Here is a 19,749-nt window from a genome sequence, read left to right on the forward strand (position 1 = left end):
TAATAAACATTTTAAGGCTCTGTTATGATTTTTAACTTCCATATTTCACTGTCATTTCTTGTGCAGTTTAGCAGCAGAATCATCCTGCAACTGATGGATGAAATATATACAGATGGATACAGTTTCTAAGATATAAGTTCTTTCTGGCTTCAGATTTTTTTGTGCCACTACAGATTTTTCCCTTTTTTTTCAGTTTAGCATTGTTCCGTACAAGAAAGCCATTTACTAACTTGTTTTTTGCTTTGAAAAATGATTATTAACTCCTTTCGAAACTTTATCTGAGCATGTGATCTTGTCATTACTTGTATAGTAAGATGATCTTGTACATGTGTATAGGCATTTAACATGACTGAAATTTTCTTGAGCTTTTAGTTGAGCCTTTAGATTTGCAGAAGGCGGCTGTAACAGATGATTGTGGCTTGTTTTTGTGCCCTCACAGTAGATGATGAAAAGCAGCAGTATGTAATATTTTACTTTTCATTTCAAATTTAATGACTTAAAAAATTCAGCTTTCCTGCTTGAAACCTTGTCCCTTCTGTTTTGATATTAAGATACTATTGATCTTGTGGAGTTCTATTCCTAATTTAAATTTTGCTTGCAGCTTTTCTGTTTATTCCCCTGCTCATCTAAAAAGTCCTAATAATGCATTATACTGAGAAAAAGGGAAGAGAATATTTTTTACATTTAAACACTTTAAGTATTGGGAGATAAAGATCTTTGGTTGAAAGCTGTTAGAGGTAGGCATGGTATTGAGAGAACATAAGTACAGCACCTAAATAATACTTCCTTAGAGTAATGAGACTTTTAATGTTGTGCTCCTCTTGTGGTGTTTCTTTTATTTCTCTGCACTGGAACCCTTCCCTCTCTGCTGTATTTCTGTTCCCTGGAATAAGCTGTGGCATCCAATTCTGGAGCTGATAATACAGAATTCCAGTTTGCATGTCTCCTTCCACCCTGACACCTGTCATTATGAAAAGTGTATGAAGTGAATAACTTGGTCCCCTTTTCTTAGCAGTGGCTAATAGACACAGAAGATAATGAAATGAAAAACAGTTAGCACATGGGTATATGTCTTCTATCCTTAGACTATGCTGTTTATATTTAAAGTGGGGTAGTGATACATTGTTTTTTGTTCGGGTTTTTGCCCTTTTTTTTCCCCCCCCAGCTTATTCCTTGTACTTTTGTCATCTAATTGTATCTAGCCAGATGGATATTATATACAAACATGCTGTTTACCTTTACAGATTTGAAACGAAAATTACGTCACTTGAAGTTACAGGCATGTCCCGAGAAAAGTCTACACCCTGCCTTCTATCTTCTCGAACAGTGTATTCAGATGAGAGTACGTCACTCTTAAGCATAATGTTTGAGACTAATCCTTTGGATGAGAAAGCAGATCAGAGGCTTAGAATAGAATCACAGCCACTGGAAATAGTGTATGATGCCGTAAGTACATATTTTAATAAGATATAAATGCTAAAAAATCATAATAGTAAATATGACATGTATTTTTTTTGTTTTATTTTAACAGATGACAATAAATAGCTTAGTGGACTTCTTCAGGCCTCCAAAAGATGTCCATTTAGAGCAGTTGACATCAGCAACTCTGATGAAGCTTGAAGAGTTTCGTGAAAAAACATCAACAGGCAAGTGCTGCATGCTCTTCTGATTGTACATTCACACAGATTTTACATTTTAGGGGTATGAAAATATTACATGCTTACCCATGGGGATGCATGGATCCAAGTCATAGTTTTCTAACACAGTACCTAAGTAAGTTGAATTCTTCAGTCTCATTACAAAACATTTGTTCTAGGTATTGGATAATTTTATGTCTTCATCTTTCTCAACTTCAGCTTCCTTTGAAAGATACACTTAACACCCTGAGATAATATTTCGCTGTATATTCTGTTCTGCTCCCTACAGGGTTTCAAATGGTTTGTTACTTCTAACTTTTCTGTGTTGTTCATCTGAGTTTCTACATAGTCTTAATTGTTTCATACTTCTAAAAAACTGATTGGTATTGATACATGACTAATATATTCAGAGATACTGGTCTTCTAATAAAACCCCTAAAACCTTTCCAGAGTTGTTACTTTTCATCTGCCTCTATACAGGTGTTACCACATTATTTATTCTGCAGTAAATATTGATTATATTGGTCTGTTTTCCAGTTACTTGGCATTAAAACCATTCCTCAAGTTTAATTTCATTCTAGCTGTTTTATCTCAAGAGATCTTATATTTTGACACATGAATGAAAGTGGTGAATACTTTTAAGCCTTAATACTGAGATCAACACTAGTAGTTTGTCTAGTATAGTTGGATACTTACAGTAAGAACTTCTAGAACAATTAAGTTTCTGAATCTACAGAGCACAGTGGGTTACCTCAGCAATTCCAAGTTGCAGTACAAATTCCAGTTCTTCTTATTTCATCTGTGTTTAATGTGAAACTGCTTTGGATTTGTATGTGTTGTGATGTTGTCTCTACTTGTCCATTAGCATTGTTTGCTGTCACAATTTCTTCTTACTTCTTTAAAGGCTGATGGTAATTATTGGTTCAGAAGAAAGCTGAATGAGCATGTGTACCTGTAGTTAAACTCAATTATCTAGCATTCACAGCTCATTTAAAGTTAGACTTGGACTTCTTTTTCTATCTTCTTTTAATTCTGTAGCTTCTGCATGGATTACATGGCTTGTATTTACTAATTATATTATTTTTCAGGTTTGTTGTATATTATTGAAACCCAGAAAGTTCTTGACCTCAAAATTAACCTCATGGCTTCATACATCATTGTTCCACAAAATGGATTCTATGATCATACATCAAATTTACTACTCCTGGATCTTGGTAGTCTTAAGGTATATATTTACTTAGTCAAGTAACTTACTGAAAATGACAGCTCAGCTTCTATGTTATTTCCAGTTTCTTAGCATGTGTTCTGTGGTACTGGTTAAGCAAAAGTTCCTCTTGCAGTTTATATATTAGACATTTATTTTAAACTGCTTTCCAGTTAAGGCAGAAGTTACTGAACACTTCTCAGTAGATTCTTTCAACCCAAAAGAATTGTTAGAAAATAATCCTCCTCTGGAATGAAACTACAGTTGATGCTTTGAACTCATATGTGGAAAATATCTAATAATGTTTTACCTTAGAATATAAAATAGTAAGCTTTGTAGTTATACGATTAAACAGTCTTCTTATTTTTACTATTACTACTATTCTTGTTATCAGTTACCTTTCCGGCATTCAGTTTACAATGAGAAAAGTATGTATTGGCACTTTTTAAAGTAACTTTGATGAAATTGGAGATACGCTTGAGATGCTTTATGCAAGCGAAAAGTTAAAAAGGTAGTTTGTTTAAAATTACAATTTAGCACTATAAAATCATAATGAGGCTGCTTCTGCATATTATTAGTAATCTTTTTACTCATTGGTGAACTTGTGTTCTTTCAGGACAAATGATCTTACATGCATGTAGGCAATTAAATTTTCCTTTTTTTTTACTTGTACTCTAGGTAGGAGTGATTCTTCCACTTACTATCAATCTAGATTGCTTTACCTGCTTTTTTGTAGCAGGTAAACCTTTTTAATAACCTGTTTCAAAGCTTAAAATCTTGTGAAAGTGAAGTAAGATTTTTATGTTTCTGCCACAGACTGATTTTTTGAAATGTGTGTGTCAGTTAGAATCATAGAATAGTTTGGTTTTGAAGAGACCTTCAAAGATCATCAAGCCCAAGCCACCTGCAGTGAGCAGGGACACCTTTAACTAGACCAGGTTGCTCAGAGCCCTGTCCAACCTGGCCTTGAAGATGGGACATCCCCTTCTCCAGGGATGAGGCATCTACCATCTCTTTGGGCAATCTGTTCCAGTGTTTTGCTACACTCTGTAAAAGATTTCTTCCTTATATATAGTCTAAAACTCCCCTCTTTTAGTTTAAAACTGTTACCTGTTATCCTATTGCAACAGGTCTAGCTAAAAGGTCTCTCTCCACCTTAGAAGCTCCCTTTAATATACTGAAAAATCTCCTCAGAGCCTTCTCCAGGCCAAACAACCGCAAATCTCTCAGCCTTTCATCCCACTGATCATCTCTGTGGCCCTCCTCTGGACCCACTTCAACAGGTCCATGTCTGTCTGGTACTGGGGAACCCAGAGTTGAGCACATTACTCCATGTGGGGACTCATAAGAGTGGAGTAAAGGGATAGAGTCACCTCCTTTGACCTGCTGGCCATGTTCCTTTTGATGCACCCCAGGGTACAGTTGGCTTTCTGGACTCTGAGCAGACATTGCTGGCTTATGCCCAGCTTTTCATCCACCAGTACCCTCAAGTCCATCTCCATAGGGCTGCTCTCAATCCCTTCATACACCAGCCTGTACAGATCACAGAATCATATGGGTTGAAAGACCTTGAAGTCCAACCATTAACTAGCACTGCCAAGTCCACCACTAAATCATGTTTCTAAGCACCACATCTACAAGTCTTGTATGTACCTCCAGGGATGGGGACTCAACAGCTTCCCTTGGCAGCCTGTTCCATTGCTTGGCAATTTTTTTGGTGAAGAAATTTTCCATAATATTCAATCTAAACCTCCCCGGCACAGCTTGAGGCCATTTCCTCTTGTCCTATCGCTTGTTACTTGGGAGAAGAGACTGACCTGTGCCTCACTACAACCTCCTTTCAGGTAATTGTAGAGAGTGATAAGGTGGTCTGAGCCTTCTCTTCTCCAGACTAAACACCCTGAGGTCCCTCAGCCACTCCTCAGAAAATATATGCTCTAGACCCTTCACCAGCTTCACCGCATGCTCCAGCTCCTGAGTGTCTTTCTTGTATTGAGGGGCCCAAAACTGAAAACAGGATTTGAGGTGCAGCCTCACCAGTGCTGAGTACAGGGTGCTGCTGGCCACACTGTTTCTTATACAAGCTGGGATGGTGTTGGCCTTCTTGGGCACAAGCTGGCTCATGTTCAGCTGGCTGTCAGCCAACAACGCCAGAGTCTTTTCCACCAAGCCACTTTGTAGCCACTCTTTCCCAAGCCTGCAGTGTTGCATGGGGTTGTTGTGGCCTAAGTGCAGTACTCAAGTGCAGTTGTTGAACCTCTTTTATCATTGGCCTTGGCCCATCAATCCAGCCTGTCAGGTCTCTTGGTAGAACCTTACTTCCTTCAAGCAGATCAACACTCTGCCCAACCTGGTATTGACTGCAAACTTATTGAGGGTGCACTCAATCCCCTCATCCAGATCACTGATAAAGGTACTAAACAGAACTGGCCCCAGTACTGAGCACTGGGGAATGCCACTTGTGGCTGGCTGCCAGTGACACCAAGCTCAGAGCCAGGTAATGGAATGGAACAGCCCACCTTCTCCACTCCGCATATAGGATATTGCTTTCAGAATAATACACAGAAGAATATGTTTCAAAGTCAGACTCCAGTAAATGTTCAAGATTTTTTTTCCTTGAAATGCATGAGTAATTTTCATAGTGCATGTGACTCTTGAATTGGTTCCTGTCCTTTAGTAGAAATTCAGCAATACCAAAAGAGAAAAGTTAGATGCCTCACAGGATATGATGAATAATTCTGTATTCACTTTAAGAGGCATATGCTTAAGAGAGGCAGATTATTTGTTGAATTGATACGTTTAATACAAAACAATATCTTTCCCTCAGTTATATACTGGATTAGGTCAAGTCCAAATGGAGAAAATGGCATTGAAAAGTAAAACTGTATCTCAATGCTGATTCATAAGTGCACTTAATTAAGGTTGCACAGGAAGTATTAATCTGATAATTCTGAATAATCAATCTGCAAGCTTTTTAATGTAAAAGTAGTTATAGTTCAGTACCACTGGAAGAAGAAATGCTATGTCTTAGACACTAGTATTTGAGCCTGTTTCACTGTTACCTTGAATATTACCAGGGTCTGATGAAAGCAGATGGGGATACAAAATCATTTGACATTTAAGGATGAGAACAGCCACATTTCATCAGAGATGAAAAGCAGAGGTCATGTAGAAGGTATGGGCATTCCAAAGCTGAGTCATAGGGATATTGTCTGCTGTTACAGGAAGACAGTAAACATAAATGATGAACAGTCCAAACACCCTTTTGCCTTTTACTCCGGATAATACCACAACTAAGTTCAACAAGATTCAGAAATAGATTTCATGTTTCTAAGGTGATTAATGCAGTAATATTTTATGTATATATAAAAAAACTTGAATGGTTATTCCATTGATTGCAAAAGGTTTGAAATTTTAAGCTTTGGGTATGAGTCATTGGTGCTGGGACCAGTCTTGTTCAACATCTTTGTCAGTGACATTGACAGTGGGATTGAGTGCACCCTCAGCAAGTTTGCCGATGACACCAAGATGTGTCGTTCGGTTAATACGCTGCAGGGAAGGAATGCCATCCAGAGGGACCTCGACACGCTTGTGAGGTGGGCTGATGCCAACCCCATGAAGTTTAACCATGACAAGTGCAAGGTCCTACACCTGGGTGGGAGCAATCCCAGGCACAGCTATAGGTTGGGCAGAGAAGAGATTGAGAGCAGCCCTGCAGAGAAGGACTTGGGGGTGTTGGTTGATGGGAAAATGAACATGAGCTAGCTTCAGTGTGCACTCACAGCCCACAAAGCCAACCGTATCCTGGGCTGCATCAAGAGGAGCGTGACCAGCAGGTTGGAGGAGGTGATCCTGCCCCTCTACTCTGCTCTTGTGAGACCTCACGTGGAGTATTATGTGCAGTTCTGGTGTCCTCAACATAAACAGGACATGGAAGTGTTGGAACAAGTCCAGAGGAGGGCCACGAGGATGATCAGGGACCTGGAGCACCTCCTGTATGAAGAGAGGCTGAGAAAATTGGCGATGTTCAGCTTGGAGAACAGAAGGCTGCTTGGAGACTTCATAGCAGCCTTCCAGTATCTGAAGGGGGCCAATAGGGATGCTGGTGAGGGACTATTCATTAGGGACTGTAGTGATAGGACAAGGGGTAATGGGTTAAAACTTGAACAGGGGAAGTTTAGATTGGATATAAGGAAGAAATTCTTTACTGTGAGGGTGGTGAGGCACTGGAATGGGTTGCCCAGGGAGGTAGTGAATGCTCCATCCCTGGCGCTGTTCAAGACCAGGTTGGATGAAGCCTTGGGTGATACGGTTTAGTGTGAGGTGTCCCTGCCCATGGCAGGGGGTTTGGAACTAGAAGATCTTAAGGTCCTTTCCAGCCGTAACTATTCTATGATTCTATATCTGTTAAAGGAAATTATTCTATACAAAATTTATATTGTAGAATACTTCATAGATTTTTGTTTATTTGTATTTTGCTTCTCTCCTCGAAGAAGAAATGGAGTTTAATACTCTCCATTTTTTGTTTTGATACAGAATATCAAGTTTAGATATCTCCTCTGCTTTGACAGTGGTAACACAGGAGCCCTTATAAAGAGGACTTTAAATTTAATCTCTTGTTGTGATAGGATCAACTAATTGTAGAACTAGTGCTTTGGATATTTTTGAAATACATTTATACTTTTCTGTGACTCTTTTTTAAGATGGAAAGCAAAAGTCGGTCTGATTTATCAAAACTTGTAGTACGACAAAGTACTATTGAAGAGATTATGTCAAGAGCTTATGACAGTTTTGATATCCAGCTCAGTAGTATACAGTTACTGTACAGCAAACATGGTAAGTATTTATGAAAGTAATCTTTCTCTCTAAAAATATTTTGAGGATTGATGTGCCTTTTATACTTTTAACTGTAGCAGTGGAGAATCTTTGAAACATACTTCTTTATTACTCTAAATTCAGTCCTATGAGCATGTAATGAATTTCCAAAACATACCTTTAGGCCTTAGATTCCAATCTTAACCTTTGCTAAATAAATAAACTTAGAATAAATTGCTTATTTTTGAAGATATCTCACTTGATTTGTTGCATAATAAATATAAGTGTAATTAATTTCTGATATTTTCCTTCAGTGCCTTTTTCTTTGTATCATTCCACTTTTAAGGCAGAATCCATGAGTAGTTACAGTTTTGATCCTTTTTTGAGGGTAAAGAAAGGATCAGAATCCCGTATTGAAGGAAACTTTTACTAGTAATTTTGGAATTTAAAGTGCAGAAAGAGTCAGAACCATGGAAGTCGTAAGAATTTTATTCTTAACCCTCTGATTCCAAAGGGGAATGCAGAGCCTGAATTTTCAGAGTCATGCATGTGAGGAATCTGGTCCTTCGAAATCTGTGGCATGGATGGGTTAGCTCTTTAGATGTGAACAGTGGAAATTAAGTAGTCTTATATGTCTGAAATTTGGATCTTGTGTTATATACGTGCATTGATAGAACTGTAGAAGAGATTATGTCACCTGATTTTTTAGCAGTATATGCTAACTAATATCAGATACTTTAATTCTGTGGTATGTGTAATGAGAAGGAATCTCAGTGTTTAAAACACAGGTTTTCTTTGCTCTTACAGATGAGAAGTGGCAAGAGGCTCGGAAGCTGAAATACTCATCTCAACATATCTTGCAGCCCTTGGATGTGAACCTGGAATTTAGCAGGGCTATGGTCGTTACAGATGCAAGAATGCCCAAGTATGTGTGTTTTCCTATTTTGAAATTTTTATAGTAAACTGCTTTTTTATTTGTAAAAAAGATAATCTGATTATACTTATGCTATTTTACATTATGAATTGTGGAAGTAAAATACCTTAATTGAGAAAAATAGAGAATAAACCCAAGAAGCTGGAGTATTGAGGAGGTGATAGAACATTACAGTGATAATTAAAGAAGTCTGTATAATATATTTTAAGATTGTTATTAAAGATACTAATACCTGTTCTAATTAGGTTTTTCTAATACCTGTATTTCAGTTCTCATTGAAAATTACTGAGGAACTGAAAACTCAAGTCTCTTATAAACATCACAAAAATATTCTGAGAAGTGATCTGCTCTCATATTCCCTCTGTTTTACTTAAGTTACTCATTGTGTTTATTTACCTAGTAGAGACTACTTCTCAGGGAAACAGCTCATAATGCATTGAGTTTGCATTTAGGTTGGAAAACCTGGTTATGGAAATTGTGCTCAGAAGAAAATGTGCATTACTATTAATGATGACACTTTGATGTTGAAGTTCACTGAGTAAAAGTGGCAAAGATTATGTTCGCGCATCTTCACTAATATATGCAAAGGACACTGCTAATTAAAATAATCTGATCAGTTTGAAGTACTTGCAAACTCGTGCATTAGTGCCTTATGTAATTTGTTTGAGTCATTAATAAGAATCATATTCCTTAGCTACAACAAGCTAGCATATACTTTCATAACACTGTTGGAAATTTGTCTTTTAGCTACACACTTCAGAAAATAAATGACATAAAAATAGACATAGTCTGTTGTAGAAAATTGTTCAGTACAATCAGCAAACTCGAGGCAGTTTATGAAATAAAAGAATGCTTTCAATTTTCTTTGTTATAAAAGGATTTGCTTAGTCAGGAAAGAAAAGCTTTAAAAACAATGTACCTCACTAGTGCTGTATATTGTGAACAGAGATCAGTGATTGCATGGTACAATGGTGCCACCTTCTGGAAAGCTGGTGGGCCAGATTCTGAATTTTGACGCTTGACTTCATAAAACATCTTAATTTTTCCCTCTTTTTCTCTGTTAGGTGGTGAAAGTGAGATAATACGGGTAGTACAACTCATGGGAATCAGTCTTTTTATGTTAGAAAGTCCAGTTAGGGAAAATTAGATTTCTCTTCTGTGGTTGTATAACATATTGTCAGTTTAATGTAGGTTTGTGTCGTGGTTTAAACTAAATCTGCACAGTTCCCCCCCCTTGCTCCCCCAACTCCCGGAGAGTTAGGAAGGAGAATCCAAAGAATGTAGTCCCCACGGGTTGAGATAAGAACAGTTTAATTGCTAAGGCACAACACAAAACCCCTACTGCCATTACTACTACAAATAATAATGATAAAGCCAATAACAAGTGAAAAGAATACAACACCCCACCAGCCACCGACCCATAACTCACTCCACCCTGCCCGGCCGAGCACCGCGTGCTCCCTCCTTCATTTCCCTCCAGAGCTCCACCCCTCCAGCTCTCTCTCCCCGTTGCATCCTGGGCATCAAGTGCTATGGTATGGAATACCTCATTGGCTAGCCTGGGTCAGGTGTCCTGTCTCTGTTCCTCCCGGCCTCCCCTCCTTCCTGGCAGCTCACGTGCTCAGCGGGTGACTTCCGGGGAATATTCTCGGCCGCTGCGGGGTTCGGAACGGCGGCGGGACTCGGTTCCTCCACTGCCTCGCTGGGAAGTGCTGCGTGGTCTCCTGCATCGTGCTGGGGCTCGGCAGGTGACTTCCGGGGAACACTCTCGGCTGTCGCGGGGTTGGGAATGGCTGCAGGACTCACCTCCCCCGCTACCTAGTCCTGCTGCTCAGCTACCGCTTCCCTCTGCTCCTCCTCCGCCTCTTCCTGCTGCTCTGCCACAGCAGTTTGGTTCCCCGTGCTGCTCTCCCTGGCAGTCTCAGCCACCGGCAGCTCCCGGCGCCGCTCCTTCCCGGCTTCACACAGCCTCACGCAGACGGAGGCGAGGACAAGGGCAAGGACGGTGAAGAGCAGCGGCCAGTCCACGGCCACATCCATCCCCCTGCTGCCGGAGCCCCACCATATTACAAGCCTCTGACATAAAGTACAGTGAAACAAAAGCTTTAGCCCAAGCCCCATGATTGATAAACACGAACGCAGCTCATCCATACTTAAAGTACCTGGCAAAATCCTGAAACTGTGAGATCCAGAGAAAAAACTCTAAGAGCCAATAAATCAGCATTGTGACAAGAGACCATAAATCCGCTCAGATCTGTTCTTATCTCAAACCCTCGGGCCCCATGTTGGGTGCCAAAAACGTCGTGGTTTAAACCTCCCCGGCAGAGCACGTGCTCAGAAAAGGCCCTGAACAAAAACACCCTCAAAACATGCTCGCTATCAAACAACTGCTCCCAGCCCAGAAGTCAAAACACAGCACTGCACCAGCTACAAGAAGGAGAAAAAATGACTGCTACTGCTCAACCCATGACAGTTTGTAATCAACATATCTCCAAGTTATGCTAGTATGACCTGGATTAAAGAATATCTGCTCTTAATGAGAACAGCCGTTGCAGTATTGTAGTGCTACCTGTCTAAGTGTCTTGGCTAACAGATTTGTTTCTCTTTTTGGCTGTTTATATCTAGACTGATGCTGAAAAAAATTTCTGTATTATTCCTGTATTCTGAATTCTCATGTTTACTTGACAGTGAATAGTTTCTACCTGTGTCTAGAAATAGCTTTTTCTTCCACTGAGATAGTAATATTTCTTGGGGATCAGCTGCTGCTTCTTTCTGAGTGCCTGTACTGTCTAAAAGTGTTAGGAATGCCACGAACAGCAGTTTGGTACTAGGTAAACATACACCACAGTAAGTTACTAAGCATAACTAATACTTTAAATTGCACCAAGAGCAAGTTACTGTTTCAAACCTAGCATGTTGATACCATGACTGAACAACAGCTGAACTTGTTCATTTTGTACCTTGTTCAGTCTCCAAATGCTTCCAGAGTGTATTCTGCAGATGGTATTATAATACTCTAGAGTTGCCTACCAGTCTTGAAATGACACATATAGCAGCTTTATACCCAATGGTGGAGATTTGACCTTTTCTGCATAATCTCTTTTTGTTTTTAATGGTCAGTTAATGTGTTTATATGCAGATACTTAAATACAAATAATTTGGCTCTTGTGATCTGTAGATGACATTGTGTACAAGTGATAAAAATTAACTGATAGCTTTTGTGTCAGTAAAAATCTGCTAAACTGTAAATTTTAGTAATTGTAGGTGGCTAGGGCATTGTGCATCAGTATTGCACACATCAGTTACACATCTCTGAATGTATTTTTAGTATACATGTAGCTATTCTTTAATATTCCAATTTTTATAAATATACATATATATGATGTCAGCATTATATTTTTCCTGAGTTTTTTTTCCGTTAATGTTTGGAACTGTGCTGTAGAACAGAATAGTTCCGTGAAGGGAGGTGAATTGAAAGATGCTTATTCTACAATAAAAACCAGTACCAGAACTTCTTTTTTTAAAACAATGTAGTATATTTTAATGAATTAGTCCCCTAGTTTAGAGAATGTCTATTTTACTTGAAGTTATATAAAAAGCAGGTAATTGGGTTGTCTATATTTTTTTATTCTTTAATATTTGTACTTCCTTGGGTGACCATTGAATCCAGTTGAATTCCTTATTATTATTTTTGAAGAATGAAATCACCAGAACTTTGTACTGGCTTTATTTAGGAAGGCTCATTTCTGCATTGCTGCCTTGAGGAGAATACAAATTAATGTAGTTTTCATCTTTTGAAGACCACCATATCAGTTGAAGTGAGGATTGCTAGGTGTCCTAGATTACTAGAGCACTCAACAGTGCATAGATAGGTCCTTTCCCGGCCCTTCTCTGTTGAAATAAAAGACCAAACAAAAACAAAAGGTCAAAATTTCTCTGTGACAGAACTGGAAGTAAGAATAAAAGTCAGAACTAGTTGGGAATTGATTACTTTAGAATTTAAGGATGTGAAGGAATTAAATGAACTGTAGAAAACGAGGTATTTACTGTTTGACATGTACAACTCTGTGCTTGGCTTGCTCAGGTATAAGGAGCTATTTTTTCCAGTTATCCTTGTATTCTCAAAGTTAGTTGAGGGTGATTGAAAATTTTGGGGGTTTTGTCCTTGTATCTTCTCCATATATTTTGTGCTTCTTAGAATATTGAGCTGTAGTCAGTCCAGCAAAACTGGAAAGGAATAATAGGTTCTGTTCCTTACACCTTCTATGCTGCTGCCCATTGTAGGAGACAGTTGGCTTGTTCAATAGACCCCTTTAATCTGTTCCAACTAGATGTTGTAATAAAAGTATAATCATGTTCTTGGTGCCAGTTTTCTGCTTACTTGTGTTCTACTCAATTCTATGAGAAGCCGGGATGGGTTTTAGTTCTTTAAAAAGTCAACATCTACATTTGAAGTGATTTAATTTTTTTTTGCCAAAGCCTATTCAAGCCAACTTAAAATATCTTCTACTGTTTTCAGTTTTAAAGACTGTTATTTTATTATTTGAGGTCATTTATTCTTATGATATTTATTTTTTGATAAGTATTTTGACTACTTCTAGAATAAGCTTAAATATATGTAACTATATACATAAGTAGGAAGCATTTTCCATACTTCATTTGAAGTTTTGGGTTGTAAACATTCTTATGCATAGAAAGCCCACACCTTTTGTTCTGTAAAATACTGTGCTAAGGGTCATTTATGTGGTTTATTACAAGTAATTAAAAATACAAACAAGAGTGGACAATTTCTGATTGCGAGGAAGATGCTTTACGTAGCCAAAACTGAAGTGGTTATTAGTAAAATTTGAAGTTGTGATCTGCAAGGCATTGTATCAAAAGCAACCTGGTCTAGCAGAAGGTGTCCCTATTGCTGGTTAAGGAACTCCTCTGTGTGCAACAGAATTTACATATATGTATGTGTGTGTATATTTATATATTGGAGTATTGTGTGCAGTTCTGGAGTCCTCAACATAAAAAGGACATGGAAGTGTTGGAACAAGTCCAGAGGAGGGCCATGAGGATGATCAGGGGACTGGAGCACCTCCCGTATGAAGACAGGCTGAGAAAGTTGGGGCTGTTCATCCTGGAGAAGAGAAGGCTGCATGGAGACCTCATAGCAGCCTTCCAGTATCTGAAGGGGGCTATAGGGATGCTGGTGAGGGACACTTCGTTAGGGACTGTAGTGATAGGACAAGGGGTAATGGGTTAAAACTTGAACAGGGTAAGTTTAGATTGGATATAAGGAAGAAATTCTTTACTGTGAGGGTGGTGAGGTACTGGAATGGGTTGCCCAGGGAGGTTGTGAATGCTCCATCCCTGGCGGTGTTCAAGAAGGCAGATTGGACAGAGCGTTGGGTGACGTGGTTTAGTGTGAGGTGTCTTTGTCCCTGGCAGTGGGTTTGGAACTAGATGATGTTAAGGTCCATTCCAACACTAACTATTCTGTGATTGTATAGGTAATATATTAAAAACAACAAAATAGTTAGATGAGTGATTTTCTGACCAGTGAGAAAACTGATATGAAGTTTGAATGAAATAGTTTTAAGATAAATTTCATTGTTTATGAAACAGGTTCAAATTGTTTGGACAGCTGCCTTTACTCTCTATCCAAATATCAGACCAGAACCTGACACGCATCTTGGAGCTAATTGATAGCATTCCTAAGCCAGAAAGTGCTCCTGCGACCAGTACACATCCAAAAATAACTGAGGTAAGGTTTCTAAAAAATACTTCAATTACAGTTATCAGAAAGATAGTTTCTTGCTGTTAGCTGCTATTTGCAGTTATTAAAGGAGCACCAGAAAGTTGAGAACGAGCATTTCCTGAGTACTTTTTGAAAAATCTTAGGGATTCTTCAAAGTATAGAAGTTTTGCTTCTTAGCTAGTTATCTCCAAACTTCTACTGCTCTGGGTATTACTTTGTAGTACATATTCTTGATTAACAAATATATTTGCTTTTGTTGAGGCTTAGTTTAATAGTACATTCAAATTTATACACATATCCGAGTGCTGCAGAATTTGGGTTCAGCTGTTTTGTTTAGCAAAGAAAAGTTTGAAACCTTGTAATTTTGAAAGCTGAAGTTGCACATGGATTAGCCTGGAGTTTAAGAAACCCCACAACCCAACAACAAAGAAGAAAACCTGCAAAATATCCACTGCCTGTGGCTAATGTTGGCTACACAGTGCCTGGCTGGCAGAAATGGCAGCTTCATTGCAGCTGATTTCAGTGCTCTTCCCAGCTTTTTCTTTTTCAGTGATAACAACATACCTGAGTGGGCAGCAGTTTTGCCTTGCAATTTGAGGCTTAGGAACGTGGTGTTTGTTCTCTCCCTACATCCCCATCCCCTTTCCTTAGTAAAAATGGTTTGGGTCACTGTTCTATGCTTTTTTTGGGATAGAGGATTGGCACTTGTTTCTATTCCTGAAGAGTGTGTTTTACCATGTGATATGAGCTGTTTTTAACAAACCTAAGAAATAAATTCTCAGTTGCTAATTTTTAACATTGCTCTAATCTGTGTGATCTGGCTGTGTTTTATATAGCTTTAAAGCAGTCTTCTCATTTGAACATATGTGAAATCTCAAGGTCAAAGATAAAATTTGCTGTCCATTTTTCTGTTGTTTGTAAATGCCTCTAATTATCTGTTACTTAATCTTTTGTATACTTTATTCTAAATGAATGATGGTCGTCTTTCGTTTTTGTTTATTTTTAAAAACTACTTGATTATTAGCTTTCCATCACTACACTCATTATTCTGTTGTGTCACTGATGGCTATTGCTGCAGTTTTGGTGGTATGTTAGCATAATATTTGTTAACTGTAAATGCACATGACTAGACATGCATACTTATTCAAAGTATATATAGACTGAAGATTGTTCCACTTCAATATGTAGTTCCTACCATTTCTTTAGTGGTCATGTTATGATCTGCTTTTTCACTCTTCATGCACTAATAATAGTATTCCTAGCCAAATGCTGCCCTAGACTCTGTTGTTTTGACAAATAATTACAAACTTTCCTAAAGAATAAGTGATGGGATTTTTGTTTTACATAAATAAAATGTGCATATGTAAGATGATCATCCTGTACTTCATAACATTACCTGTATTCAAATTTAATTACAGTATTCAATTACTACAGTTAAAATAATATAACTTTGTCCTTAGTATTACCTTGTACATGTACAAGATGAGGTGAGGAAAGACTGTTGAGCCAGTATGAACGTATTCAAATTGTATGCAGCATCTGTATTAAAACCTGTGATTAACTCTGTCTGCTCAAGCTTCTGTCTGCACCAGAGCTTGACAGACACTAATTGCTGGTGTTAAATTCAGTTAATTTGAGAGGGTTTGCTGCTTTGCTGATTGCAGATACAGTCACATGCTTTCATCCTTGTAGCTGAAATTCTGAGCTTTGTTGCCATCACATCACTTCTGAACCAAAAAGGATGTGAAATGAAATCCTTTTTTGTAGCTCCACATGTGAACTTTATGCTTTACGTTTTGAGTTAGTGGATGAATTGTTCTTGGGCTGTGAAAAGAAGACTCTTCAGAACAGATAACCTGTAGTTTTTTACACACTGCAGTTTCTTATACTTTAGTACAAGAAGGCTCTTTGGTGTGGAAGGCTTTATTTCTCATGATTTGACACTGTAAAATCAAGTCTCACAGTTTCTTCTTGTCTTAGAATGGGAAAGAGTTACAGATGAGACACTTTCACAGTTACAAAACACTTAAGAGATTTGGTGTAATTATTCCTCATAGACATGGATATATTCAGTAAGGTCAAATTATATAGGCTGGAGACTGAGAAGGGAGAGTGGTGAAATGTTAAGACAGATGAAAGCAGAGCATTGGAAGCAATATACAAACATGAATGTTTTTTTGTTTCCATAATACTTAGTTTTCTGTAAGATACAGTGAATTACTGAGTAATTGTCCCCAACTGGGCTTTGAAAGTAGCAGTAAGGGGTTGGCTGGAGGGGAAAGAACAACTGCTTGTGCTGTTTGAAGCCAAAGGTGCTCGAGAAGAATGGGGGCACACAGACAACGTACACATCTCTCCTTGCTTTAGAACTCTGTGCAAGGCACACACATTCTACGTGCATGTGAGAACGCAAGTGAGAATTTTTTACAAAATTAAAACACTGAGGCTGCTTTCTGAGGCTTGATGGGAAATCTGGCTTTGGTTACCATCACAAAGGCAATTTAATTCAGTTATATATGATATTATATGGAGTAAGGATTTTTGTCTTTTTCTCCACTCCAGTGGCAAAACAGTGACATTTCATACATTCCAGTTACTTCTCTGCATTGTGCATAGCTATGTCTCACAATTAAAGACTCCACTAGCATCAGTTTTTCCAGATACATGAAGAAATGAGATTGACAGCAAGGGTCAGTGCTGGGTCCTGCAGTTGCGCCACAACAACCCCATGCAACGTTACAGGCTTGGGGAAGAATGGCTGGAAAGATTCTTTGCGGAAAAGGACCTGGGGCTGTTGGTTGACAGCCAGCTGAACATTAGCCAGCTTGTGCCCAAGAAGGCCAGTGGCATCCTGGCTTGCATCAGAAATAGTGTGACCAGCAGTGCTAGGAAATTGTCCCCCTGTACTCGATACTGGTGAAACTGCACCTCAAATACTGAGTTCTGTTTTGGGCCCCTCACTGCAAGAAATACACTGAGATCCTGGAATATGTCCCAAGAAGGGCAGTGAAGCTGGTGAAGGGTCTAGAGCACAAGTTTTCTGAGGAGTGGCTGAGGGAACTGGGGTTCTTTAGTCTGGAGAAAAGGAGGCTCAGGTCACGAGGATGGTAAGGGGGCTAGAGTACCTTTCATATGAAGACAGGCTGAGAAAGTTAGGGCTGTTCATTCTGGAGGAGGCTTCATGGAGACGTCATAGCAGCCTTCCAGTATCTGAAGGGGGCCTACAGGGATGCTGGAGAGTGACTCTTCCTTAGGGATTGTAGTGATAGGACAAGGGGTAATGGGTTTAACTTAAACAGTGAAAGTTCAGGTTAGATATAAGGAAGAAGATCTTTATTGTGAGGGTGGTGAGGAACAGGAACAGGCTGCTCAAAGAAGTTGTGAATGCTCCATCCCTGGCGGTGTTCAAGGCCAGGTTGAACAAAGCCTTTGGTGACATGGTCTAATGTGAGGTCTCCCTGCCCCTGGCAGGGGGGTTTGGAACTTGATGATCTTAAGGTCCTTTCCAACCTAAATCATTTTATGATTCTATTAGGGAAAATTTCTTCATCAAAAGGGTTGTCAAGCATTGGAACAGGCAGCCCAGGGAAGTGATTGAGTCCCAGTTCCTGGAGGTACTTACAAGACGTATACATGCAATGCTTAGAGACATAGTTTACTGGCGGACTTGTCAGTGTTAGGTTAATGGTTGGACTTTATGATCTTCAAGGTCTTTTCAAACTAAATGTTTTTACGATTCTGAGAAATTTAGACATACAAACATCTCTTTGCTCTAAAATGATCCCTAGCTCTGTATTTTGTTTTCCTCACCTGTCACTAGTGTTAATGTCATTTTTATAAAGAGCACTTGATCTTTTACTATGTTCGCTGATGTGGCCATGCTGTGGTCCCATGAGGGACTAGAGTTTGTCTTTCCAGAGTTTTCATATGATGTGCTGTTTCTGTCCATCTTTCTATCTGTCATGTTCAGTGTTTGAACCTGTTTGCAGATTTGTTCCAGTTTTGTTTCCTGATGTACTCTGTCTGTAGTGAGATGAATATGTAATATCTGATTCAGGCCTCACTTCTCCCCATGTTTTTGATTTTGGTAACGTAATTGTTTAACGATAGTGATTTGCACTTAAAATAAGTCCAATTGCCTAATGTTGTAAGTCTTCTGTGCAGCATATGTATATACCATAGCACATATTTAAGCAGAAAATACAAATAATGGTATCTTCTGTTTCAGTCAATGCTATCGCCTGTGCTTTCAGCAACACATTTGTCACAAAGTGTGTTTCCTGGTTTGGATCTTTATTCATTTACTGAGTCAGGTAATACTATCTCTTTTGAAGTCTGATATAATACACAGGTCAAGTTTTTGAGTTCATTGAATTAATTTGTTTCTCTTGGAGTAAGTGACCATTTGTGGCTTTAAGTTTTGGAGGTTTAGTGTTGCAGTGGGTGCAGCTTGTTATACAAAATATTTGTATGTTTTCTCATAGAAGTAAAATTCTGTATGCTTGTTTTTCTTGTTTCTTTTCTGAAGGCAAAGCAGTAAATTGTTTGGTAGGATAGGTTTGTTTATTTTTGTCTTTGCATATCTTACTACAAATCTCTATTTGACGTAATATGTATGCCATTTTTTGCTTTGCTATGTACTTAGTTATCTGACAGCGATTTAAATTATTTTCTTCTGGTGAAGGATTTTTCTCCTACTTAGCTGGATTTATGTAAGTTACAAAATACTGAAATGATGACAGTTGGAAATTACTGTGTTGTTACAAAATCTCATCATTTCAACTTCTGCAGGATCAAATGGAAGATTGGCTGTGGAGAAATTGGTCATGTTTAATAATGCCTTGCTGTTCAAACAGTTTAGATTGTAACATTCCATCTAGCAGTTACATATGAAAATACAAAAATACACAAGTGTTATTTCAGTGTCGGTCACCTTTTGAGGCCAAAATACTCAGCTGGAGAAATAGAGAACAATATTACCTTTCCTCATGTTAATAATATATGTGGTTTGCAAACACTAGCAAAGTAAATTTTTCACCTGCTTCATCACTTTAAATTCAGTGTGTGTATACAATATTGATAGAAATATGTATCTGTGTATCTCTGTGTATTTTTTGGAACTATGAGCTCCTTTAAGTGGCCAAAGCAAGAGAGAAAGTGTCTTTTGAGTCTTAAATACTAGGGTGAGTTGAAGGCAAACAGTGACTAAAATCGGTTTGAGAAAGTAATAACTAGTTTTAGATTGAAACAGGTCTGGTGTTAAATTTATAGTGTAACTGTGCAGTAATTTTAAGTAATTCATGTTCTTTCTCTGTCTCCACACCTCCAGATGGAAGGGTGCTTTTAAGCTGCAGAAAATCCCTGTTACTGTCATTTCTTCAGTTTTGTCAGAAGAGGGATACTTCTTCCTCAG

The 19,749-nt window shown here is 38.5% G+C and overlaps 1 protein-coding gene across 1 annotated transcript in view; it reads left to right on the plus strand.

Moving 5' to 3' along the window:
• The window catches only part of VPS13A (vacuolar protein sorting 13 homolog A), a 114,804-nt gene that overhangs the window by 23,894 nt on the left and 71,161 nt on the right, over window positions 1-19,749 (plus strand). Inside the window, exons 18-24 of the mRNA XM_031054352.2 lie at window positions 1,245-1,446; window positions 1,532-1,646; window positions 2,726-2,862; window positions 7,545-7,677; window positions 8,464-8,581; window positions 14,204-14,342; window positions 18,565-18,649. Coding sequence (XP_030910212.1) covers window positions 1,245-1,446; window positions 1,532-1,646; window positions 2,726-2,862; window positions 7,545-7,677; window positions 8,464-8,581; window positions 14,204-14,342; window positions 18,565-18,649 — 929 coding nt within the window. The remainder of the gene's footprint in view (window positions 1-1,244; window positions 1,447-1,531; window positions 1,647-2,725; window positions 2,863-7,544; window positions 7,678-8,463; window positions 8,582-14,203; window positions 14,343-18,564; window positions 18,650-19,749) is intronic.

Source organism: Melopsittacus undulatus, chromosome Z, assembly GCF_012275295.1.
Source record: "Melopsittacus undulatus isolate bMelUnd1 chromosome Z, bMelUnd1.mat.Z, whole genome shotgun sequence".
Taxonomy (NCBI): domain Eukaryota; kingdom Metazoa; phylum Chordata; class Aves; order Psittaciformes; family Psittaculidae; genus Melopsittacus; species Melopsittacus undulatus.